Genomic DNA, 27752 nt, shown 5'->3' on the forward strand with positions numbered 1-27752 from the left:
TTAGAACACAAGTGCAAAGATGCAAGTGGCAGACCACGTTATTTGCTTCAATACCAAGTCACAAGATTACTCAACCAGAAAAGCATTTGAAAGAGTACCGACAAAACATTTTGTCCCTCTTAGGTTCTTTTTATTGTTATTTTAGGTGGCTGTTGCTACGGAGGTCTTACAAACAGGTAATTACAGCACCTCTTACGCGACCTGTTTAAAACACACGTCAAGCGCAACGCTGCTTCAGACATAAAAATAAATCGGCAGACTTGTGTGACATTGCACAATCACAACCGAATTTCCAGCGACGCTGCTTGTTTCGAGCAGTTGCAAGAAGAGTTTCAGTTGCCTAAAATTACAAATCACATACATCAAAACGTTCTCCTTAAAGAACTGCTTCGTTTGAAACCTTGGCCAAGCCTAACGCTTTCGAGCACCTAAGAAATTTTATAAAGGCAGTCATTCATCTACACGCATTTTACTTTGCGAGAACGTGGGCTACAGTTCCCCCCCCCCCCCCACCATTTTGACGAAATGTGATCTTGGTGTCACGTTTACAGTTCCCTCAGAGCAGCAGGTTAAATTCTGCGTCGCTCGCAAAACGTACTTATTGCGACCCGGATGGCGTTTCATATGTAAATTTCAGCGAAGCTGCTAATTTGTCCGTGCTCCAAATTTGCCCGTACCGCAGCCCCAATATATTTAACAAATATAAACAACGTGTTTCCTTTTTGTTTTTGTTTTTTTCACCGAAGACACCGGGAGAAACCTATCACGAACCCCGTATAACGTATAAAAAAGAAGGCAAAAGAAAAATAGTTTCAATAACTATGTGCAACCGTTCTAATCAGGCGACGGACCTTAAATTTTCGCTAAGCGTTGCACTTAACATACGACCCCCATTTACACGAAACATAAACCTAGTTATCTGACATTGGAAAGCATAGCTGATAACGACCGTTTGAGACTTCCGAACACTGGTTTAAGGTTTATTTTGCGATAGTCGCATTTAATCGACGCGCATTTGCCATCGCACAGACATTTGCCGTAACGCACCCCCCCCCCCCCCCAACTCCCGTTTTCTGGCTAAATTTGATTTCGGCGGCATTTGTAGTTCTGCCAGAAAAGCCGGCTAAATTCTGAGCACTCGCACCCTCGCAATGCTGGGCAGCTCGTAATATTAGCATACGTAATTAGCATACGGTAGCATACGTAATTTATTGCAAAGGCCGACATTAAGCCACACACCTCGAGCTATGTTACAGATGGCGCATTACGTGGCCCTTAATTTCACAAAACATAAACGAGATGCCTCGTGTAGATCACCGAGGACAGCGGGTGAGGCTTGTATGTAACGCACGGAAATATGGATAGAAAAAAAACAACGAAGGTTTCATAAACTTTTGTAACGCTCATAATTAAGCCATAAATTTTAATATTTGAGGACACATTGCACTTCAGGCTCTCTCCCATTTCCATTAAATATAAACTTTGTCTAACGCAGACTTCTCTCTTGACATTGGGAAACGCAGCTGATAAAGCTATAGCATGACACTTTCGAGCACCTGCTGAAGAATTTTTTTTTCCGAAAGATTTGACGCACGTGCATTTATCTTCACACTGGTTTGCCATAGTGGTCCGCCCATTCTTGCTGAGTTTGATCTTTGTGTGACTTGTAGTTGTGTCACGGCTGCGCGTGCTAAATATTCAAGAAATCGCGCAACTCTTTATACATAAATATACCTCACAGGCTCCAGGAGTATAGCGTGAAGCGGGGCCGTACAGATAACAATTGTTGAGCAAAAAAAAAAAACATGTTATACAGTTACATAAATATGAACACAGCGAGAATCATCAGAATTTAATCATAAACGCCTTCGAGTGCTTGACTGTGTAGTTTATTGCCGAAGCTCTGATTAACACAAACTCCGTTTATAAAGTCTCGCCTATACACATAACACACAACCAGCTCCTTATTCCCACCAATATAAACCTTATGTAGCATACACCTCTTTCGGTGGGAACCGTAAATTGCTCATATAATGCACTCGAGTACACTTGCTAGCGGTATTTTGTACAGAGACTGCATTTGATCCACATGTATTTACCTTGCCACACGAATTCACCATCGCGTTCTCCCCATGTTTGCAAATTAGATCTTGGCGGAATTTGTGGTTATGCCAGGGCGGTGAGATAAGTTTTCAGCCGCTATTCAAGTATACGCTCATGACCCTGAAGAGTCCTTGCATGTGTAATTTATTGCAAAAAGGCCACCATCAACCATCACACACTTTGAACTTTGCCTATATATTACCCATATACCATGAACTTTATGTTAATCTTATATAAAGAAGGTGCCCTACTTATTTCACCGAGGACACCGGAGAGGGCAACTTCCAAATTCATATGACCCATGAAAATAGGCAACAAAACGGGGGTGCAGTAATTATTTGCAACGCTTCTAATATAAAGGCCAGGAATGCGAAACATTGGTCACACATTACTCTTAACATCCCCCTTGTATTCACTTTATTGGAAATTGGTATCTTATACTTACAGAATCAGTAATTGATATTTTTTAAGACTCCGGTAAACATTGCGTATAACGACAGTATGACAGTGTTGAACGCTTAAATAAGTAAGTTCCTACAAAGGCTACAGTTCACTTACACAGTTTATACTTTTATGGTTCGTCACCCACAATACATTTCCTACTTCAACGAAATATAAACAATGTGGCCCGCATATTTTAGCGATGAAACCAGGAAATAGAAATTATACAAGGTTCGTAAAACGCATAAAAATCTGCAGATGTCAATGATTCAGTAATTATATTCAAAGCACGTAATAAATCTACACATTTCAAAATTGCAGTACACATCAAGCACTAAGTGGTCTACATTGTGTCTTATAAAATATATTTCATTCTTTGACCTCCGAAGAAGGTGGGGAAACTTCGTGCGCGTTTCAAATCAAGATTATAAATGGGCCAAAAATGAAGGTTGACAAATTTTTGCTTACCCTCTAATTGACACAAACACTTCAAAACCAGCCTGCGTATTGCCCATAGCATTGGCCACATTTCCTCAAAAAAGAATCACTTCGTGAGTGATTTATTTCTTTTTCTTCAAAAAACTGCGAAAACCAGCACATAACGTTTTTGAGCACTTCTATAGAGACATCAATAGCTTCGCTGTAAAACGAGACTGTAGAAGAATATAAAAGCGGATCATTTGGAAACTACGCATATTTTCCACAGCGCACGAATTAACAAAGACAACCGAAAAAAAAAAATCGGAACAAGCGCTGGTCTAACAACTGAAATTTTATTTGGACGAAACAGACCACACAAGTGTTGAAAAGAAAATCTTGGGGATCACGTGTATGATAGACGTCACCCAATCGCGAACGATCAGACAAAAGTTGCACTTTCACCCGAAAGGCGAAGCGTTCATTCCGATAACAACCTATTACGCAACTGCACGAAGGAAAGTTCTCTTTTTTTTTTCGAGGGGGTGGGGGAGTGGTATGATGCCAAAGCGGGGGGGGGGGGGGGGGGGGAGGCTGGCCGCACGTGCAAGGATTTTCTCTGGTATTGTCTGGAGTGTAACTTTGCACCTAGGTGCAGTGCAACCTGGGCATCAACGTTCTGGCTTTTGGACATGGTGCTATACGTCATCGTCTCCGAATCTCGTTTTGTTGCGTGTCCCCAGAAAATCCAGACAGAGATGTCCCTATAGTATCTAGTCACGTGGTTTGTCCCGTGCCCTGTGTATCGGCGCTGATGCGCGCACTGGGACGTGTCCCCGAACTCATGGTAGAGCCTGCCGACCTGCACCGCTGCGAGAAGGAAGGAAAGAGACAAGCAGAAGGCAGGGAGATCAACCAGAATGACGTCCGGTTGGCTACCCTACACCGGGGGAATGGGAAAGGGGAAAACAAGACGACAGGGACAGAGAGGAGGGAAGGAAATTAGCGGTGAGTTCGCTGACGCGTGTGCTGCGAGAAGATAACCGCGGTGTCTGAGCGGGCAAGTTGACCTGGTGAGCATCAGCGTATACCGCGAAGCGCGCGGTGAACCGCATGTAGAAACCGTCGCCAGTACGAACTTTCCTTTGCCTGCCTTACCGGCGTTTGGCGGCGGGTCGACGCGTCCTCGATACTAGAGACAGCGTAAACTTTGCCCATCCCGGAAACTGCGTGTGCATCAGAGTTGGTATCGTGACACCAGCTAGTGCACGTACGAAACCATATCATATCGTATTTGTTCTCGCAAGTGTGGTTTTCGTAACGTATGGGCCGATCCTGATAATTAAGAGATGGATTTCGAGACAAAATGCCCATTTTGTTTTCCTGACGCTTCTGTTGTGCCTATTTCGTATATAATCACGAATTTATTCTAGGCACTGTGCGGTTTAATTGTGCCTCTAAAACGGCCTACAGTCGCGTCACTAGGGTCAGCTAGATTACAAGTGCTAGATGGCAAGTGCGGCCTTAACTGTGAGAAAGTATTATTTTGTTGATCAAGTCGGTGTTCCTGTGATTAATATTTTCCGAAGTGTTAAAGTATTTATGCGACAATAACTATACGTGTTTTCGTGGTTTCCTGTCCAACTGCATTGGTATGTAAGCAGTGAAAACAAAACCAATCAGATCGAAAACGAAACGAAGCTTTTACACGTGATACGTAGTCCAACGTGTTGCCGTAGCCATGCGTGGGCTTTTGATTTCCGAAGCATAGAATAAAGTACAAGTGTCTATAATAACATAGCAACTGCAATTTGAATAAATAATTATGTTGTACTTAATAACAGCCGACTTAGGTACAGTGATCTCATAGACTGCATCCGAAGTACCAAGATTTCACCGCCAGGTCTCGCCACTCTTTGTTTTTGAGACTTTCTTTGCCAATTTAAAATTACGATTCCTGCTTAAATCGCGGACAGCGTGCTGGGTTTTATCACTATAAATCATCTTCATTTTATTTTTATCGACGTCTCACAACACATTCTCGCCAGTTGTCAGTCCCTTTAACTGGTGGGAGGGTTATATGCTGGTACCTGCGACAGCGTGCCTTACAAAAAAATCTACATAAGAAAAAACACCCGGTATACGCGGCTCAAAAAGAAATACAGGAGAAAATCCCTGTATATGAATACTGGCAAAAGGAACTGCCGTCATGGACAAGCCACGCTGTTGCCGTCATGGGGAATTCGTCGGCCCCTAGCTGTGTGAGCCGAACGCGGTCATGATTATATTGAAGCGGCTGTCACGACGTCGGCCCGATGCGAGACGGGATGGCCACTTGCAACAACCTAGCCCGGCCCGACCCAGATGGCCGATATCGGGCCTTTGTCTTTTCAACTGTCCATGGGCATCGGCCCGATCTCCCGCCGAGCTCATTTGCTTGCTTGGGATCAATCAAGAAGGGTACATGCGCTTCTTCCTAGTCTTACTGCGTGTATCCATTGTCGAAGTTTAATAAGAAAGGTTGAAGTAAGCGAATATGTGCTTTCGAATTTCGATAATAATTCCCTACTTCCGGAACAAACGCGACTGTCGTCTGCTCACGCTCGGCCGCGGTCGCCTGCGTAGAAATTAACATTTTGGCCATCCTGCTTATCAGTGACGTAGCCGCCGGGTCTCGCTAATTTCGACTGGCTTTGAACGCTCAACTATAGCCTCGAACCGGGCGAAACTTAAGCTCACACCAAATGCACGCAGCACTCTTGGCCGCTTGGTTAAGGCGCCTTGGCGGACTACTGACAGCGCTTCAAGAAATGCGAAAGTTGAGCGCGGCCACTATCCGTCGGTCAAGCTGGTGAAGGACAAAGCCGGTCCGCACCACGGTCAGACGGCCCTGTCGTGCACGAAGCAAGTCCTGCGCAGACGCACTTCAGTTGCACGTAGCTACGTAGCGTAGACACCGCAGAGATCTGCTACGTAGCGTAGATACTGCGGCCGCCGCAAGATGGCGCATGGAGTCCACTGGCCAAGCGCACTGCGGACAGCATCGCATGCGCCAAAACCGGAAGTAGTGGCGTTCACGTTAACATCCTAAATCAAATTTGAACTGCGCGCGACGGTGACAATTTCTTTCTCTGTGGTGACCACGGCCGCTCGATGAAAACGCACAGGTGCGGCCTGCCGTATGCGGCGGAGACGGCGTAGCTCGCCTAGTGTTCCGGGCCACCACAGCGGCGCCACCAGTAGGGGAGAGCAGCCGGAGATATTTGCGGCGGATCGCAACGTGACAGCGCAGCTCGCCTGCTCTCGCCGCTATTTAAAGGGCGATAATAAATTTTTTATAGTGTTACTCATATTAGTAAGCATGACTATCGAATGTACCAGGTCGGCGATGTTTCCACCAAAATATAGCAACTGTTCGTTTGTAACTAAAGTGGTTGCTTGGGCTTTTCGCATTGTGCGCGTCTCTGTTTCCTCCTTCCTTGCCGTTGCGCTGTACACTCTCGAAGATGTTGGTTTATGCAACAGTAATTTCTGCAACTGCACAGCCGCTTGTTGACAAGTGCGCTTGTATTTACCAAAGCATTGTGTTTTTTCACTCTAGAAAAAAGAATACGAGCTAGAGCAACGGAGAAGTTATAACTCCGTGTAGGAAAAATAATACTCTTTGTTGTTGTAATCACAGGTGCAGTACTTTCCTGGCGAAAGGCTTTTGCGCCAGGCGTACAAGTCGCTCAACTGACAGGTTAATATCTCCCGCCCAGTTTGCATGGGACCGGTCGCAAGAGCTTTCTCAGGAAAACTTTGCACACTTCCATGGTACGGCCCTCCGCTCCGCAAGTCAGCTCACGGCATTGCAAAAGGTGCTGAAGAAAAAATTCTATACACCGCCGCTCCTTTGTCATCGAAGTGACGCCAATTCCACCAGTTGAATGGCCAACATATATATCTTTGCAGCGTTGAACGGCAAGGAAGCTTAAAAAGATTTCTGGATCTTACATGGTCATATCATTTGCTTGAGCAAGCCTTCCAAATTACACACTCCCTTAGAATGACGTTACCACATTTAGGCTTCTTCATGGAGATACTGCGGACTTGGTTCCTAATGAACTCGGCAGTCTTGTCGCCTTGAGCAATACCATCGAGTACCTTCGTAAAATAGGCAATGTCCTTGTTCTTTTCAAAAAATTGTGCGCGCTCCTCAGCTCCATCGACCTTCTCTTGAAGTGCCTGTAGCGCTCCTTTAAGACGCGCGGCCTTCGCTTGTACGCGGCGCGTTCAAGCTTAGCGAAGGCCGTTTTTTCAAACTCGAGAGAAGTTTGGCATGATGCATCTAGCAAATCATGCAATTTCAGCACAGGTTTCACCCACTGGCTCGGTGTTATTAGACATTACGGTTTCATTGCTGTCAGGCAGTGAGCCGGCCGTTTTGACTAACAACAGGCTCGCCATGTGAAGCAACAGTGCCCGCGCATTTTGCCCGTGACTGCGGATCACCCTATCTTCTTTCCAAGCGCGGCCGCTTCTTCCTTGGAGCTGACGTGGTCCTCGTGCTCATGTAGCTGTGATAACTGGGGAACACTGTCGGCACCGCAGTTGGCAAAAGCACCATCAACTTGGCGGTCGCCTTGTAGCAGCGCTCTGTAAAATGCAGAGCACACACCAATGACCTGTCATTTGGCTGCTATATTGTTCCTTTCCCGCCAGGTCCCTCCCGGGAAATGTTTCGCAGCCATGCTGCCCTGCGTTCTGAGTCGCTAGGGGAACTCGTGGTAGCGGATTTGGGTGTTCTTCGAAGCATTCGTCGTACACAGCGGCACGAAACAGTTGCGCGGCATTGTGCCGCAAGCATAAAAGATCACCCAGGCGTGAACTATCTTGAGTGACACTAAACAGTAACGATGCACGCGAATAAAAAAAAAATTAAAACCACTGAGCTGCGCGCCCTTTTTAATGCTCGCTCCTTCCCGCCAGTGCCTCGCGCGGGCTCTCCCCGACAACTAGCGCCCTCCTCGCGAAACGCGGCGACAACTGTAAACTCCGCTTCCACGCTCTCGCCCATAGACGGTGGCGCGACGCGGCAGGCCGCACCTGTGCGTTTTCATCGAGCGGCCGTGGTGGTGACACTGAGAAGGCTTAGCGTTGTGGGCACGCCCTGTTCCGCCGTAACCTTCGCAGTGCAAGGCTTTCGAGAAGGAACGGGAGCGCAGCAGAGGCCGTGTTCGATAGCCAATGGCCCCGCTTCTGCTGAACGCATTGAAGTACATTTTGCGGCAACGTATTTCCGAAGTAGCGTATTTCAACTTCAAATGCGTTCTCCGCTTCAATAGAGTGGTTCAGGGCCCCTTTCACAGATGTAACGAACAAGTGTATTCGGTAGCACATCTATCGATAAGCCATTGCTAAACTTTGACAAATGTCCTAGAATAACTTGTGCTTAACATTGTTACCCCCCCACATGTGTCTAATGGAACCACTTCCTTGCATCTACTATTGCTATGACGCCAGATGCATTAACCTTTAGCACCTTTTACTTCGCCACCACGTTAACCTTCTTGCATTTTTTTTTTGTGCATTACACCACCTTTCTTGGGGCTTGAGTGAACTTATTTTCACACCTTTCTTCTTGCCTCGATGTCTCTTGGCACTGGCACAACTGCGTTAGCATAATGCATTCTACCGACAAGGCATTGGCAACGAAGTAATGATGGATAAAATCTCTTTATTCTCCGAGATGACTGGGATAAAACAGTATATTATACAAGATGTCATAGGTAAAAATCAATATGTAATTGACTGAACTTTTATTTACACAGCACACGAACGCACTCTGTCATATAAAAAGAACTAATAACTTATGGCACAAACAGCCCTTCGCATAAAGGCACTTTCTGTCAGCATCATTATAAACTTTCCTCTAAAAAAGTGCAGCTCAGCGCATCATAAACACTCTAAGGAGACAAGAAAAAAAGATAAAATCTTCAAGGAACAAACCACCCACTCCTCCGCAAATCGGAGATGGGTGTCACACCACATGAGATCTGGGATTAGGACTACATAAGGCTGGAAAAAAAAAAGTCTGTCCACACTTCAAACTTCCACAAAAAATAGCATCGTCGGCGTCTTGGTCATTCCCCAACTACTTGACTTGTCTTGCATCTTGACTGTCGACTCGATCACAGTCTCGTTCCGTAGCTTGGCAAAATCCTTTAAGTTAGGCGCAACTGGCAGTCCCCCAACCACATAACACACCGAGAACAGGTACCGAAGGGAATGACAGGGAGGGCGGATGTCACGGTCGTATAGATAGCTTGATGGTGACGGTGGTACATGGCGCACGATGATCCGAGGACGCAGAAAGGAATGGAGGGAAGGCAAACAAACGTAGAATGGCAGGGGTTTACAGTCGCACACTGGGTACTGTCGACTTCAGAAGTTGGTCACACTGTGGCTCCGATTGGCCTTCTTGCCGATGAGTCGGTGGATGCGGCTGCTTTGTGCAGTGGATGACGAATGGACGACGGGGAGAGACTGGAGGCACATGGATGCTTCTTCGAGTTTCCTGCGAGCAATGTGCCAAAAAAATTAGCAAGGAAATCGTCTTTTTGTCCAATGCAGTGTTGCATCTATGCAGAGCACGAAGTACTGAAGCTACGCAGCACGCTAACAAATGCAGCAGTACTTTAGCCCGGGTTCATCCCACACTGGAGACTGCTTTTGGCTCAGCCATGCTGGTTATGAACTTTTGGAGCCAACGCTCAAGGAGCAAATACCATCATGGACAAATGGAACCAGAACAAGGTAGGGCTAACTACGGCACTAGCCCATTGTTTGTCTGTTTTATGTCCTGTTCTTTTGCACTGTTTCTTTTCAAATCATTCTTCCGTTTCAACATCGGCACTCGCCTGGCTTTTAGTTCTCTTATGGGCCTACACAATATTTGGCCACTGGACAGATTCAAAACTTTTGACATAATGAATATGCATATAAAAAATTTTTTGAATGTAATGAAGTGAATACAAAAATATTTCACGAATACTAGCGTGTAAAGAATGTTTATGATGAGCATAGGAGATAACGAAGGTATTTTTGTGTTAAGATGCAACTTCGTTACAATGTGGACCACCTGTGTACCTAGCCAAGGAACATTGCACTTGAATCATTAGTAATTACAAGAGGTGCACTTCTACATTCCCATTTGCAATGTCACTAATTCGCTGCTGCACTTGTCTTCATCTTCCACCATCCCTTGTTCACGCTGTACACTTTCCTGTACATAATTTGTAGCTGTTCACTAACCACAAGCTTTCCCCTCTCCGTTTTTAATTTTTTTTGTCTGTACATCAAGGATCCCACACGACATTTGCATACTGCCATTGGACATTGCTTTTTTGTCCCTTCCACTCCCATAGTCAGGCTCTTACATGTGCATTGTATCTGTACGTTTCAAAAATCCTGTTATTAATGTAGTCAATGTCTATTAATTCAACCCTGACGGGACCAAAGAAATTGAAGTTATTCGGCGGGTTTAATTAAACAAGATGCAAAAAAAATAAAAACAGACAGCTGATCTTTTTAGCAGTAGTTGTCCGATTCTAGCACACCCCGGAATAGAATACATGAATACTTTACATGCGTTCCAAGTAGAAAACTAACGTAGAAATCTCATAAAATCTGCTAAACAAAGTAGGAATAGAATGAGTAGGCAATTTTTAACAAGAAAAATGGGCAGCGGTCACGTGTCGCACAATGGCAGCCGGTTCTTAAAGTCAGCTTCGCTGCGCTACATTCGTGTTGTGCGGTAAAGCATACGAAAGCTGCAAAGCTAGTTTTGGTTTGGCATATTGAATGCACTGCACAGGCAATTATCGGCCAAATCTTTTCCAAGAAGAAAAAAGCACGCATTGGAAATTGGTAAATACCATAATTAGTTATTGCTCGAAAATCTTCCTAGGGCAGGAAATGTATTGACAGATGTCAACGCACTTTTCGTTGCTATTTGCGGTCACCATGGTGGTCAGGCACGTGTGTGATGACTGGTTACGTTCCAATTATCCGGGAAAGGCTAATTTTACAATTGAAGTAACCAAACTTTGGCACACAGAAATCTATACGCCCAGCCATGACCTTCATCAGGATCAAATTAACCGGAGTCGAGATAACCGAAGTCTGCTGCATTTAATTAGCATGCAATAACATATCTTTGTGCGCAGGCTTATTGTAAGCACTGAACCAGGGCTGTAGAGCACTCCTAAGCAACTTCGTCCACCATTCTAGTTAAAAAAAAACATAGAAATTGATGTGTGATGTTATGTCTGAATTTGTGGTGTAACACTGACCCCAGAAAGGCAGATAAGTCGAGCATTATGATGAAGTTCCATACAACACCAAAAACGCTTTGTTTCATACATTCTTTGAGCATATATGCTAATATTAGGGGGGGAAAAGCAACTATGCAAGGGCACCTGTCTGCAGACTGTGACAATCGCTGAGACTTCGAATATTACTCACTTGGAGAGAAGCTCGTTCTTGAACCGTTCCGCGTTTAGTTCCTTCCGGAGCTGCGCTCGCGACTTGCTGGCGTTGGGGACCAGCACGGGGTGGTGGAGGAGGGAGCTTGCAGAAGGCCGCTTGGTCGCCACTTTCTGGATCATCTCCTGCAAAACAAAACGAGGTGCCACAATGTCAGCCACTGCAACGATATTTCACTTTTTTTGGCCAAACTTGTAAGTGACCATAGTATGTACTACTGAAGCAATCTCGACAAAGCTGCAGGGCTTCCGACGGTACCATTTTCTCGCCAGCAGCCTTTAAACAGCGTCTAAGCAGACGACGAGTGCAACTGGTGGTTAGGATGAGGCGAGTCCCGGCACATTACCTCTGATGTTTTTCAGCCCAGTGCAGGCAGAGCGTAATCTCGCAGGTCATGGCCAAGAAACCTCACGTTCCGAGTCGTGCGTCGCTTACGGTGAGCAGTAATGGCAGTACCTTTATCAATTTCGGCATCAAAAATGTCTGCTCCTGCTAGCCTTTTTCACCGCTTCAGCTTAAATTTAGAGGCTGCTCCAATCTACAATGTATTAAGTCTTAACGTGGCCCAATATTTTATCGCAGTTTGCCTTGAATTCCTGTTACACGGGCCCTTTCTATGACCAGTGGCCCAAACGGTCATTGGGCTCAATCGCAGCAGAGCATTGCTACACGGAAGATTTAAGTGCCACTGAAAATAGAACGACAGTCGACTTCCAGTGAGACCGGCAATCTCAGTCAAGACACGTCAACATGTCAGCCTCCAGTGGAGCGAGTCACTTCGGTTTCGTATTTTGACAATAAAATTATATTAAAAAATGAACACAAAATGCAATTTCTGTAGGTTGTTTCCGGAAAAGGTTATGTGGTTGTTGTTCAGTACCAAAGCAAAATCATGCAAGCAAACAAGCAGTTTTCTTCTCAACATGCACTCGAAATGTATTATGCAACAGCCGAAGCAATCTCCTCAAATGAACGGCCACTGAAACTCAATTGTCATTGGACTCAATGGCAGCAAAAAGTGCCTGTGTAGCACGAGCACTACTACAACGTTTCGGGCATTTACGTGGACGTTAACAGCACATCCACGACATAGCGACACATCTGCTCTTGACAAGGCTTTTAGCAGAACATTCCATGTTTCCAACTTGTGGCCAGCGCAAAATGCTATGGCACCTCTGGTAGAGAAATTAACCCTGTAATGCCCAACCTGTCATGTATGCTGCACTATTTCAATACTTCGAAATTCCAATTTAAGATTGAGAAACTTAATGCATAGCCCATGGTAGCATTTACGACACGCTGGAGATAGTTTTTCCCTTACAGATAGCTTAGCAAACAAGTTACTAATTAACTGCTATACTAATAGGTTCCAACTCGAGCAGCATTTCATTGCTCCTTTATACAGATGTGATCTACTACGGCCGGAAATGAAGGTGAGCAAGTTGTTCAGATTTTCCTTTATGTGTAAATCCACTTGGGCGTTGCAGGGTTAAAGCACTTTCACAGCAACACTGGCCCCTTTCGTTCATGTTCGACAACATGAAAACACAATGGTGACCTCTCTATAGCGATAAATGAACACTGCTACTAAAGTCAAGGCAGGGGCAGCCATTGCATTAACAATAGTGGCAGAGTCGTTGAGGAATGTGGAACTTAAAACACAAGGCCCATAGCAATAAAGAGCTGTCTCAAGAGTGACGCCGACATACGCCAAGTGAAAATGAATGCCCAGTCTACAGAGTAAGCTCTGCAGGTTTCATCCTTTCCCGACTGCCAAAATTCGAAGGCATGCTACATTTCGTTTGTTTATATTTAAATAAAATCAGGTGCTTGTTAGATTTGGGAGATACTTGTAAGTACTGCTAAGTTAAGGAAGCAGTGTGTTAGGCCTTTTTTTTTTCTTTTAATTGAAGGCACCTGCAAATGTCGAATTATAAGTCGACAGCAGCGACCTTTAAGGGATCGAGGGACATTTAACACACTGCATTTTCGGGAGGAATTTTATTTAAGGCTGATGATAATAACAGTTAATTTGTACGAACAACTCCAATATTTGGCTCGTCTTAAAATCAAGCAAGGTACTTACAGTGAGAAGTCCGTTGAAGTCTGGTGAACACTGTTCAAGTGGCTGGAGGTTCCCCTTGCGAATTGCCACCCACTCCTGACCATTTTTGGGCAATGGACCACCGCCACCCTGCCAAGAGAAATGATAAGCCTTGTTAGGTCATTTGCACCACAAAATGTCATCGCAAAGAAAACAAAGGACAGTGAGGAAAATTGCTATAATGCGGCACGATTAATGAATTTCACCAATAACAGCTTGACACATTCAGACATTAGATATCCAGAGAGATCAGACGTCTAAAAGCAACAAAAGTACAAATTTTAACAACTAATCTATCGCAACCAGCTGAGGGATGAAGACAATTCACATAGATATTACTCACGAAAAAAAAAATAATCCAGGATGCATTGAGAGCTTGCTACAGTTGAATCACAATTTATTGACCACAGGTATAGCAAACAATTGCATATAATGAAGTGAACGTAAAATTTCCAAATCTTTTTTTGTCTGTATCTGTGTATGCTTACAAAAAACATTGGATATAAGAAAAGGTATTTTCGTTTGAGATGAGATTTCATTATGAGGTTAGACTGTTTTGCCACAACAAGGCTTGCATGCAAATGATCGCATGCAAATGGTCGCAGCTGGAAGAGGGACATTAGGAGAACGGTGGGACAAGACAGGATGGGGGGAGATCGCTAGGAGCGGTTGGAACGAAAAACGTTGCGCCCCTGCTGGTCGCTCACTTCTCGCCGCAATGCTCGTTTCCAGCCCAGAGGTGCCGCTCGACGAGTGTGCTCACCGTACGAGCATCCACTCACCTTTGAACAAGCGTATGGGCGCGTATTGCTGCCAGAGTTCTGACGCAGCAGTTTCACAGAATGCACACTCACCGCCGCGTTCGGTATACCTACAGCGCCTGGTAGCCTCTGTGGTTCTGTCTATGCTGCACAGCAGCACGTACCTCGCATACATAATATTGCTTCGCCCTTTGAGCGAAACTATAATTTATGAAAGACTGCGCAAATTTACGGACTTGTATTTGTGAACGTACAACATGGTTGCCACTGCTCCTCAGAATGTGCGTTTCAGTTTCATGCTATAACTTATTTCCTTTAAGAAAGGGATCAACCATTTTTCTTTTTCATCTTCTTTTGTCCTCAATTCCAGTGTGCACTATTCCTTCATGACCACCTTGACACACTGGTCGCCTAACATTAGCTACAAATCAGTTATCAAGTAAACAAAATTATAACAATGCTACGTAATTGCAGCATGAACATCAGCTGTCACACTCAAGAGCATATGATAGTCTCTGGCACATGTCCACTTTCCTTTTTATTATTATTGATGGACTCGTCAATCTGAAGTGACAGTCGCAAGGCAAGGAAAGCCACTCACCGCTTCAAAGACAGTGAGGCCCAGTGCAAAGATGTCTGCCTTGGGAAGATTGGAGTAGTCTTCGCGAAGCACTTCTTTTGAGAGGTACCGGCAGTCGCCTTCTTCCACTTGGGGGTTCTTGGTTGAGGTCACATGACCCAGGTCACCTGCGTGAACAGAACAGTGGCGATGAGTTAGGGTTCCTGTGTTATAGCAGCCAAGGTGGCCATCATGTGCCCAAAAGAATGACGGAGAGACATCGGGGGGCCAAATTCACTAAGCTTTTAATTCGTAAGCGCTCTTTACCATTGGCTGGAATTTGGTCGTTGACAATTTTAACGCTAGAGATTTTTTTCTAGAGTACAGGCCCAGCTCTGTTGTCGCTGTACGGTAACCCGTGGTACTCGTGCACTGAAAGCAAGCATGTGTACTCTGCCACTGAGAACTGATCGACAATGGCCATGACCGACTTTCCAGGGTTGTCACCGTGCAGCGGCCTGTACGTGCATGACATAGTCAACTTTCCAGACAATGCTCGACCACTGGCCATGCTTCTTGCTATTTTGCCATTGAAGACGCTATCGTTATAAGCCGTGAGCTTAGCACTCTGCGGGCCATCCGTTATACACAGCCTGCTGAGCTCGTGCCTTGAATGAGTCTCCGCCACTAGTCTTTTCTCGTGTTGTGATGTGTTGTGACTAGCTTCAGATCCTACCGCACTTATTGGAGTAGCATTGAAAGTTGGGCGACTTAATGTTGGTTGAATCTTAGAACTGCACGAAATGACGGGACACGAAGATGGGACGTTGCGATGCTCGGTCTGCCTGCAGCAAGAGACACTTGAGCCAAACTCATTCCTGGCCTAAAAAAAAAAAGATGAAGGCCGTTGTCACATCGAGGAAGCTGACCATCTCGAAACCTAAGGTGACTTCTATTGCAAACATTTTCATCTGTATCTGAATGGAAGATTCTACCTTGGAGCCACCGCACTAAATAGAAGACAAACTCGATTAGCCCAAAGTGAGGCACCTAGACAAATACAGAAGAGTTAATTTCTGCGGCCATTGGAAGCCGTGCATTTTAAACACTTGGAGTATCCGGTGCAGTGGTGCCTTCATGCACCACTGAACCGATGCCAGTTATGTCAATCACTGTTTACCATAGATTGTACAGCTGACCTCTGCAGAAAGTCTAAAATGCCAAAAGTCAGCAGATTGCAATGAATCGTTGAATCGTTAAATATTCGAGAAAACAAAGCATCAGTAGATATACTGGTAAATCATTAGCTATGACAACACTGGCAGCAGTGAAATTTCATTCAACTGCGAAAGGCAACGACCTCACTTATCAATTACCAAGGGGAAGCGTGCTCCTCACTACACTCACCGATTTTGTAGACGAGTTCTTCAGACAGGCCCTCTGAACCAGAGTCAAAACCATCGTCTGTGCTCTCAGGAAGCGCAGTGATTGGGACCCTCGAGATGAAGATGTTCCCTGCAAAGCGGAAGACAGGACAGGACTGAGGACAAACTTCGTTGATGTGAAAGTTTTAAAGGAGTACAGACATGTTATCAAATCTGTGCAAACCACGCTACAAGCTTCTCGCACATGAAAGGACGAGGCTTGGCAAGTACAAAGGTTGGGAAGCTCGTGTACAACATTTTAGTTCGACAGTAATGTCGGTCTCGAAATACCAGAACAATCTTGTATCGAGTAGATCTTGTGTCTAATTGTACTCGTCTAAGACTTTAGGTTGTCTATCTTGCAAAAAATTAGGAGTGGGTGAATATATAAGGTGAATATAACAGACGAATAAGTTTCGAATACGAATCGAATATTACATGCTAACTATTTGTATTTGAAAAATAACTATTCAGTATTTTCGAATATTTGAGCCTAACCAAATATTTTGCAACAACTAACAGTCAAACTATTGTTACTGTTCTGCATCTGCTAAACAATGTATCGCAAATCATAAGCAGCAAGACGATAACGAAAGTTTTGGGAGCGATGCTGGAACAAAATGGTTACTGCAAACTTCATTTTTGGTTCTGTGGCAGAAGCCTACATGGCAACCACCAATTACTGCTTGTCTAATTTAGTGTTTTTGGCAGTCTACAATCACATATCAGTTTAATCTTTTACGCACTACAACCAGCATTTTTCTTGAGACAGGCCTTTTTACACGTATTTATGGCATATTCAGCATTTTCGGGAAGCTAGCCATAGAGCAGCCATTCATTCTGGAAAAGCAAGTGAAAAATTCCAGATTCAAGATAAGCAGCACAACAAGACGTAAGTGGGGTACAATAAACAGCTTCTTTCCTCGTTTAGCTGCCACACAGATCTGCACAAATGCGTTTTAAGTATCCTCATAAACACAGCTTGACGGTACCCCAGCTTTGTGCTGGCATTACTCTAAGTGCTTGGGTAGCATGTGCCAAATGCACTCCAACTTTCATTCTCTAGCTGATGCCCACTTAACCCAGTTCTCTCGATCTCCAATTTCTTTCTTCTAAGACTCTGCCAGCATACACAGGCAGCCTTGTCTGTAAAACAATGGCTGGCATAACATGAAAATGTATCACTAGTTTCTATTCTATTCTTGTCCACGGCCTTGGTGATAAGAGTAGGTGGCATACTGCTTGAACCACTTATGAAGCTTAAAAAGGAATAGAATTAGTATAGAATCATTACATTATCACTGCCTTTTTCACAGCAAGCTATAGAAAGTACATCCGTTGTACAGCGTTTCCCGCCAGCTAGGTCAAGCACTGCGGATCCACCGTCCTCTTAAATCATCCCATCTCAGATTCCAGCTTAGAACACATAAATAGCTGCCACGACCTTCCTACTGACTGTTTCCACTGCAGCTCGTGCTTTGAATTCTCCAGAAGTGGAACCAGTTTCGATAAAGAATTGGGGACGCAGCAGTCGCTGATAAAAGAATGGCGGTACTTAAAGCTACCGAAGGTGTGCTGGATCGACGCGACACTTGAATGCGAAACACTCACCTGGCTTAATGTCCATGTGGACGAGGTTCTGGGAGTGGATGTACCGAAGGCCCTCAGCCACGTGAAGGAGGATGCGCCGCAGTTCCTTCTCCGAGAAGTGCTTGCCCTCACGCTCGTTGCGCTGGATGGCGTCGGCCAGGCTGCCCTCTGCAATGCGACAACCCCTCCAGTCAAACATGGGCGCTGCATGCGTCCGCACTTGGGAGACTTTCGTGCAGACGAGATTCACAGCGTGGCTGACTGGTTGGATGGTCTTAGCACCCAACAAGAACATAGGGACTATGAGAAATGCGAGGGAAGGCCGTAGTGAATTACACTCGCCTAGGGACAGTGCAAGTGTCCCATGGTCACAGACGACGTGACAGCACAGCATGCATTACGAGCTTGCATTCAATGCTACCTGGAATTTGACCATGCCCTTTTCGTTTACGTTGTTTCCGTCAGATTAGTTTGTGGCATTCACATTACATGGTAGCTGGTGGTTCAATGGTACTAAGGGCCCCAGGTCTGTATACCTTTGCTCAAGACTGTATGTTGAGTATTCGTGCCACCAAGAGTGAAGCAGCTGCGTTATCAGTAGGCTGTGCATACGAGGTACACACCTTTAACTTGCGAACGGTCTGTGTGCAGCATGTACTCACCATTGCAAAACTCGTTCTGGATGATCATGTGGTCGTCTTCCGCCCAAGCAGAGTAGTAGCGGACGACGTGTGGATGCTGGCCCAACACCGCGTGCGCATACACTTCGTTGAGGGCAGTCTTCCTGTTAGGAAGCAAGAAATGTGGATTTCGCAAATCAGTTTGGGAGAAAATGGCCGACGAAACGAAAAAGCAAATATCACTGCACTGCCGTACTCCTCATCATGACACATAAAACGTAACTAAGTATACACACATAAGTATACATGCATGATAAAATAGATTGCTAATGAAGCGTAAAGTGTACAATGTGTACGCATAACAATAAACCATTTAATTCGTTTTCACATCTAAATGGTGCTGCTCGCATACTTGGATAGTCATCGCAGACGAGTTCTGCTCGAGTTTTTTTACCCCAACGTTCTGAAATCTACATATTCACTGCGCCGGTTGCGCAGGTGGACGACTGGAGGCAGTCATCAACACAAAAAAAGAGAGAAAGCAAGGAAAGGCCAGCCATGCTCAAGGGGAGAAGCAAGCACTCGCACTCACTCATCCTGGGTGCCCCGCATGGGCTTGCGAGACTTCTTGATGGCGTAAATGCATCCATCCAGTCGATGCAGGCACTTGTACACACTGCCGAACTCCCCGCTGCCCACTTCGGCCAACTCTAGGAACTCCGTTTCGTAGCGCGACTGGCCGGGCTCCATTCGCGTGATGCGCTGCACCTGTAGACAGTCAAAGCCACAAGGACGCACAATTAGTCAGTTTCTAGTTGGTTCTTGATAACAGGTGCGAAGCCATTAGACTGCATCATTCTAACGGGGCGCCCACAAAGGAAACAATCGCGCGTAAAGCAGTTTGGTTCGCACATCTTGTGCGCTTGTCTGTGCCCCCCCCCTCTCTTGTTTTCTCAATGTCTTCTTAATTGTACTCGAATTCATTTCCCTAGATCTTGGGCTAGGGCACGTTTGGTGCCCTGGCGTGCCACAATGACACATCGCAAAGCTATACTGTCACACCTCGTAATACAGCCACATACAAAGTGAAAATATTTTGTTATATCCGACATTCATTATAAGCATATATCTGTTATGTGCACATATTGGAGAAAAACATTTTGGATCTAAGTTGTTACATTTGATAATTCATCATATTCGTGTTCGTTATTTTGAAGTTCGACTAAGTGGAAGAGCTGTTGCACTGTTTCGTCCCGTATTTGCCTTTACTCCGGAGCCGTCTGCTACACAAACGTTGCAAATGCCAGGACCTCGTAGTGTGCTGAAATGAGGCCTCTCTGCCTTGTCTTTGGAGTTTCTCAATTAGGGCGTGTTTGCGCACTATTTCAGATAATCTGTGGCCAATCGTTCACATGCTTATGATGGTAAAATTGAGTGCCACAAGCTTCAAGCAGTCTGCTAAATTCATGACAGACTACAATATTTGGTGGAAATGTGTTCCACCCTTTCTTTTTGTCTTCTCAAACATACACTGGGTCAAATTTGTTCTTTGAAAAATCCCACCCTCACTAGACAGAGGCAGAGCAACTGGTAACATCCATGATGACTTGAATTTTTTACCTTAAAAACACGATCCTGCACGGCTTCATCATCACAGCACTCCCACAGGTCTTCAGTCCCATTCTCTGGAGTCCTACAAAGATGTAAGGGGGCAACATGAGGAGCTGAGGACTAGAACAATGCACGAGAAACACAAGTGATACAGAATCTTGTAAAACAGGCATACAAGTTTACGCATGAGGTGTATTTTCTTTATGTACTTGTACGTAAATACAAGCATAGGGTATTTATTCAGGAGGAGGTCCCATAGCACACAGCTGGAAGGGGACTGCCTAAAAAAATATGCACAAAGAATACTGGAAATGAAACACTTAAACAATTAAGGTACCACTCAGATGATTGTTCACCTTCCTACGGTTTTCTTCAGATTTTTCCTTCTACACATATTAATGTCTTTTTCAAGGTTGATTACCTAACTAACTGCGAAATGACAATGCAGGTTATGAACTAGCTTTCTTTATTTTTCATCTGGAATTTATCTGGTTATGTTTATCACATCGATAAAGATAACCTACAAAAGAAATGCAACTCAGAAAATGCTTCATGAAGCAATGGCAGTAGGTGGTGTAGGCGTGGACACTGATGAAGACAAGAGAAAAACAATTTTTTTCTTACTTTACCCACTTTACCCTCATTGTTCGTTCAGCACCATTTGAAGTCACGAACACTAGTTAAGTTAGACTTTCGCACTTCAGGCGGGAAGAGATATCAAGCTACGGAGGGCGGATCCAACTGGTGAGTGGCTTAGAGGACCACAGCCCTGAAGTTCCTCTTTGCTACTGCAGGAATCTGGGCTTTTACATCGGTTGTAGATCCCACTCCTCGCAACGCATCTTCCACTCCCTACAGATTTTCTCCCCTTTCTCATTCTTCGCACTAGGCCAAAGTGCCACATCGCCAAATAAAACATTTATTCAGTGAATTTAGATGCTGTGTCATACCACATGTCGCATGCTCTAGACATGCAGCTGTACACCTAGTTGCCTGGGGGCAGAGGGTTTAAACTCATAATTACGGCCCAACAATAAAATTAGCCTGTCATTTGTTTCTGCGCACTGGATGAAGGTCGGCCATGCTGGTAAATCCCTACTGAAACAAAATCCAAGCTGCACCATTGCATGTGTTGAGAGAGACTGACAGAATGGTTGGGATTAATAACAGAACACATCACTGGGTGAGCTTTAATCACAAGGGCTGGGATTAATGTCAGATCGCATCACTGGGTGAACCTTAATCACAAGGGCTCAGGAAATCCATAGCCCAGTGACTTCATTCTAACGTGCACCGAATGTACGACACACGAGGGGATCTTGCGGCCCGCTCCCCACTGTAATGCGGCAATCGCTAGAGGAAGTCGAACCCGCTACCTCGTGTTCGATCGCCTGACGACACACAGCGGTCGGTGGCGCACGCAGCCAATGTCGGTGCGCCACCGCCCGGCATGTATATTTACAAATATCGTACACATTGGCCGCGATACGTCACCCGAAATGCGAGCAGCCGATTCCTACGGCGCTGACAGGCCCAGCGGCCCACCGCAGGCAATAAAGCACGCTGTCGTCCGTCTGGACGAGGCAGACAACATTCCGTCACATATGCCCAACTCCCCGCTTGGCAGGACAACGGGCGCAACAGGCGGTTGCGTGCACTCCAACCGTTCTGACGCTCCCGGTTTCTTTTTTCTTTCTTTTTTTCGGTACTCCCCCTCTCTTCATTCTCGTTTCAGTTCATTCCGTTAGAGCCAGCAGATTCGCGACCGATGCACGAGAACGCGACGACCTACGTGCGAGAGAGTTTGGGGGAGAGGGGAGAGTGAGAAAGGCATTAGAAACGGGACAGCAGCAGCTGTCCGTGGGCGCTAATGGAGAGAGAGAAAGAGAGAGAGAGGTAACGGAGGGGAAAAGAAAACGGGAGTTGATCGCGCGCACGACAGCGGTTCCGCTACACGGCGCTGGCGACAACACCGATCTAACACCGATTCGAACCAACGTGAACGAAACCGAACGGCCGAACAGACCTGAGAGGAGGAAAGTGTCGGGAGCTAAGAGAGGGTGCGAGAGAGATGGAGAGAGAACTCAGCAGACGCCAGCAGACGCGTGCCGACACAGACACCGGTCGCGGCGCGCGCCAGCACAAGCGCGGGAACTTTTGTTTGTTCTTCGAGGGCGCGCTTGGACGGTTAGCCGGCGCGATCGACGGGGAAAGGAACAAAAAAGAAAGAACATAAGAACAACGGAACAGGCAGATGCGACGCGGCCTGGGGGAAAGGTGAGGAGGAGGGCGAGGGGGGGCCACCTCAAGATCGACTCCGGCGGAGAGACCGTTACGCATTGTTGGGGAAAAGGGATCCGCCACGAAAAAAAGAGACAAAAAAAGGTAAAGCTGCATTATTAGAATTGAGCAAGAGATGCGGACAGAAAAAAAGGTAGCAGGGAAAGTCGTTGCGCGCGCTGCCTTTATTGTGGACTCCTTCAGGTGATGTCTTTGGATCTGACGACGTCTGTTCCTGGGGGGACCGCCCGCGCGCGGTAACGGTCCGCCGGCTGATCGTTTGACCTCCCGGTACGGGACCGGTGAGGTTACAGTGTGGTCACCTTGAGGGGTCGCGGGATGGGTTGCGAACCGTGCCGGAGAGTTTAAATGGAAACGAGAGAAAGGTGGCGCAGGGCCTGTGACAGAAGCACGGCGCGTCAGCTGTCTGCTGGTAACGGTCGCTCAATCCTGGTGGCGTGCGAATGCCAACAGCTGGGGTCGACGAATGGAAAGATTGTGCAACAAGACTTTTTCATCGGTGTTGCTTGTGTCTACAGACGCCGTCACAGCTGCCTTATACTATGGGATGATCGTTCTTAAGCCTTACGGAATTTTAGAAAATGACCTTTTTCAGCTAACATAATTCTTAGTGCTTGAGCTGGGCATTACTTACAGGAGAAATCGAAACAGGTATTTCAATTATTAAAAAAACGCTAATTTAACTTCTTAATTACCTTACGGCACATACTGCAAGTTGCGAATTGTAGCCGGTAAGTTTGCAAGGTAAGTTTGCAAGACGCCACTGAAGACGTTAGAACGGAGCCGTTTCAGGTCAGGTGAGGCGAAGACATCTGCACAATATTTTTTTTTTCTTCCCGCCGTTTGTCTTCTGGAATGACCAGAGGCTACAACTGTAATTAGGCCTTCGACGTTTACGTCTATCTCCACAGACATTTACGATTTCCACAGACAGGAAATTCTACTAATTCTTGTAGAAAAGGCAAACGGAACACGTCCCCTTTCAACAACGCTATCGTGCGTTTTTGTCGTCCGTATTTCACACATCATTAACGGTCGACTGTTTGTTCATTCCAGAAATCTATCAATCTAGCTCAACATATTTCCCCTCCTCAACTGCGCTACGGCTCCGACACGCGAGGAAGTCGACTGCACGCGTCGTTAGGACGAGACCGCCAAGGTCGGCGGTGAAGCGAAGCGGAAAAGACAGCCGCCCAGCGTAAGCGACCCTAACGGACTCGGCCATGTAGAAACGACATTTGGCACATGAGAGGAAGAACGCGCAACACGTTATGATATAAAGGAAAGGCAACGCGGAAACAGGTTTCTGCAACGTCGTCTGCCCCGTTACCTGCCCCAAAAGCAGGTAAAATAAAGAAAGGCAAAGCGGAAGTCGTCTGCTACTCGACTAATGTTCACGCCTGCATTTTTTTTTTTTTTTGCTTCAAGCGTTAACCTTGCCTTTTGTTTTTTCCTTCGCTTGTTTGCCGGTCCCCCTACGAAAAAAAAAAAAAAACATCAGCGGAGACGACTCGCCGTCCAGACTCAACAGTTGTGGGACGTGGCGCCTCATGCAAATCCCGTCTGCACGCCACGTTCCCGCGCCGTCGTCTGCTTATAAGGGCCAGCAGAAGGCAAGGCGCGAGCAGACGGCCTGTAACGGACTCGGCCATGCGCAGACGACATTTGGCCGGCACGCGAGTGAGTTTGTGCGCCGTGCCGCCTAGAGTCACGTAGGCGTGAAAATTCCCTCGGTGCGACGGGATACGCTTCCGACTACTAGCCGTCTACGTATGCAAAGCTATGTAAATATGACTGCGAAAGCTTCTGACGCACGGAGTCACAGAGGAGAAAAATGTTTAGCCTCAATCAAGGCGTTCGCCTTGGAATGTGTTGACTCAGGAATTCAGAGCAACCTTGAATTCCGAGGAATGATATATGTATATGGAAATTTTACTGTTCTGAAATTTTTTGCAGGGGTGACATTCACGCGCTTTTCTTCGGGTAGATCGAACAGTGGCAAACACCTGGAAGTCGAGTCCTGGAAATAGTAATAGCAAACGGCATAGCTAATCGAAAACGAGACAATCGCAAAACTTAGTGTAGTTTCATCGAATAATTAAGGGAAAATGAGACATCCATGGCACCCATTCGTAGCAATTGCTACAAAGCAAAGCCATACGGGTTCCTCGAAAGAAAATCCTCGCAGTTAAAGAAAAATTCGTCCTGGTCCGGGACTCGAACCCGGGACCACTGCCTTTCCTATGGTAGAGCGGCTGCCCCGGAAAGGCGGTGGTCCCGGATTCGAGTCCCGTACCAGAACGAATTTTTCTTCAACTGCGAGGCTTTTCTTTCGAGTAAACCGTATGGGTGTCCTTTGTAACAATTGCTACGACTGGGTGGATGTCTCATTTTCCTTTAATTATTTACTTCTCTCCACTTTGCGAGTTTCCGCAGAACTATTACGTCAGTTTCATCGAAACATAAGGAGTTCATCTTGCGGCGGAGTAGCGCCGCTCGAAGCGCAGACTTCGGCAGGGTGGTTTGCCTTGATCACACAGAGGACGGCAGAGCAAGACAAGACGCACGCCGCATAAATCCAGACAAGGTAAGCCTTATTCATTTCTTCCTTGTCTGTTAGAGCGGCGTGCGCATCCACTTCCTAGCACGGCGAGAGGAAACCAGCGACACGATGAAAGACTCGGCAGGAAGGTGATTGAGAAGCGTTTGGTAGGCCCCAGCGTTCAACGCTCGGTTTTCCTCAAAAGAAGACATCCTGTGGGGTGGCCACGCGACCCGTCTGGAACACGCGCCACCCACTCGAAGGAAGTTGTTGACAAAAGGCGAGACGGAACCCATGCCGCGCTCCGGAAGGTCACTACCCCACCCTCCAGACTCTCCTTCCTCTGCGGTTTATCCCTACTAGCGTCACCCGGGTTCGGTAACGTCCCGCGCCTTCCGCACAATGGCCGCCTGCCCGGCACGTGCCACAACAATCCACCTGGGGGAGAACAACAGCAGACCGCCTTCGGGTCACCGTACACCCAGCTGTAAGGCCCTTGCCCAGCTGGCGAATGGCGCGGCTCCAACGGACACGCGCTCGCGTCGTCTGCTCTGCTTGCGCCGGAGGACAGCAGACGACGTGAAAATGAGTTCTCAGGCGGCCGGACACACAGTGTACAGAAAAGTACGTGGCTCTACATGGCTATACATATAAAGGCGAGTTCCGATGGTCGACTTGCTGGCGCTTTTTGAAGCCATAGATTGCGGAGGCTAACGAATGATAATAGCTTAATGATGATGCGACCTCAGATTCGACCAGAAGACGCTTTTTGGCACAAAACGCCGCGCACGTCCACTAATGTGCAGCATAGCAGTATTGTAAAGCAGACCGTCAAACGCTTCGACCTCGCGAGAGCAGTTACTGGTCACAAAATGATATGCGCTTTTCGGGTAACATCGCCCGATAGCGCTGGCGATGCTGCAAACGCAGTAGTCGTCAGACAGCGGGTGGAAGCAGACGACGAAAAGAGCAACAAACAGACGAACGAGCTCATTTCACAGCGTCCTCCCGCGAGCCGACATTAGTCTACCGAAAAAAAAAAAATGAGATGGAGTTGGGGGGAGTAAACAGGGACTGTTCCAAAACCGACCAGCGGACCGCGTCGCGATGCATACACAATCTCAGCTGAACCGGACGCAGATGCGACCGGAGCACCGGAAGGGAAGGCATCGCCGTCCGAAAGCACATCCCACCTGGAGCCGGGAGAGGCCGGTCACACTGCGGACACAGACTCGTGCGGGGAGAACGCCGCGTTCACGCTTCACTATGCATGCAGATCAGCCGCGAGCACGAGAAACCGTTGACCGGTATCGAAGAATCGGCGCGTCACTGCGAACATGAGAGAACGTGCATATTTTCCATATTCCTATTTTCTATATTTTCCATATTCAGTCAGTGTTGTCGTCAAAGCTATTACCTGTAGCCAAATTATCTCCAGGGTTGGCGCAGCGCTCACGGCCGGGCCATTTGCGAGTTTACTAGTAGACTGCTTATTGATAACCCATGATCCGTTGACTTATTGAAAACGATTGCAGACAGAGAAGGAAGCGGCTCTATAGACTGTGTGCGACTAGACTCCTTTAGCAAACTATAGCCATGGAGACTCTCGCTGTCCATATGACATGATCATTAGTATGCATGTACGTGCTAATTTAACTATATAATTTCGCATGAATTTATGGTGTGCTGTATCCAACTTGTGCGTTCCATTCCTTAGCCACAATTGCTCGCTTCCAGACTCCAGTCATATAGCAATGAGTGGGCCTGAGCCCGGCTTCCAACGAACTGTTGATCAAAAGGCACGATCCCCTAACGATAACGACGCTGCCGGCCGTAATGTACTAAAGCGACGAGCAGCGTCTCTGGACGGACGGCACAAGGAGAACCGTTATGCCGAGGTGTACAACAAGAAACCGCTGCTACAACCACTTGAGGCCTCGGGAATCAAATGCCGAGATCGTATATATGCCCGGAGCCGCCGCAAGCACTAACAGCGGTGAAACAAAAGGAGCCCCTTTTATATCGGTCGTAAAAGAAAGGACAGCCATTACGTCGTCTGCTACGAAACACCCAGCGGCTGCAAAAAGTCACGATTCAGCCACATTTTTGCCGGCATGGACCGAGGAATTACAGGGCGAGGACCTTTGGCCCGGTCCCGACATCGGGGCGAGCAGTAAAACTTTTTATGACTCCACCGAGAACAAAAGGCATCTTGGTTCGTAAACGGCCCGGTCTGATGAGCACGGAACGGAAGCAATCCGAGCGGGCTCGTGACATGGACTCGCTGAGCTTGACGTTTTGACACGAAGAACACGTGTATACATGACTACAGAGATAACGTTTTTTTTGCTGCTAACGCACCACTTTCTTTTTTTCTGACTCGGTAATTGGTGGAACATGTTCGCACGCATGTGCAGACGTGACATTCGTTTCGATCGTCTGCTCCAAGGCTTTTTTTTCGTCTGCAAGTTGGTGATGCAACTATACTGCAGATGTGGCGCACTCTGCTCGAAAACTTTTCGTCTGCGGCTTTCGTCTGTCACTATAAATGAAACTATATGACCTAGCATTAAGGCCTTGTACAGCCTATAGAGTACACGTTTACAGCAGCCGCAACAAAGTTCAGTTGACGCATTGCGTCGGGCGATAAGGCTGAGCTGAAACGCATGCTGGCATTGTGCGCGTGAGCGCCGTCAGACCATGTCGCAAAGTGACGACTGGCGTAAAAGTAAACTTAATGCAGTTTGTCC

General features: G+C 46.6%; 1 protein-coding gene across 1 annotated transcript in view; it reads right to left on the minus strand.

Annotated features, from left to right (window-relative positions):
• Window positions 1–8660: 8660 nt before the first annotated feature.
• The window catches only part of LOC126543965 (wee1-like protein kinase 1-A), a 30136-nt gene continuing 11044 nt past the window's right edge, over window positions 8661–27752 (minus strand). The window contains exons 2-10 of the mRNA XM_050191132.3: window positions 20169–20241; window positions 19141–19316; window positions 18591–18712; window positions 17950–18096; window positions 16322–16429; window positions 14957–15102; window positions 13577–13684; window positions 11470–11615; window positions 8661–9520 (exon numbers count right to left, since the gene is read on the minus strand). Of these exons, the coding sequence (XP_050047089.1) occupies window positions 9388–9520; window positions 11470–11615; window positions 13577–13684; window positions 14957–15102; window positions 16322–16429; window positions 17950–18096; window positions 18591–18712; window positions 19141–19316; window positions 20169–20241 (1159 nt within the window). The 3' untranslated portion in view covers window positions 8661–9387. The remainder of the gene's footprint in view (window positions 9521–11469; window positions 11616–13576; window positions 13685–14956; window positions 15103–16321; window positions 16430–17949; window positions 18097–18590; window positions 18713–19140; window positions 19317–20168; window positions 20242–27752) is intronic.

This window comes from Dermacentor andersoni, chromosome 10 (genome assembly GCF_023375885.2).
Source record: "Dermacentor andersoni chromosome 10, qqDerAnde1_hic_scaffold, whole genome shotgun sequence".
Classification (NCBI taxonomy): domain Eukaryota; kingdom Metazoa; phylum Arthropoda; class Arachnida; order Ixodida; family Ixodidae; genus Dermacentor; species Dermacentor andersoni.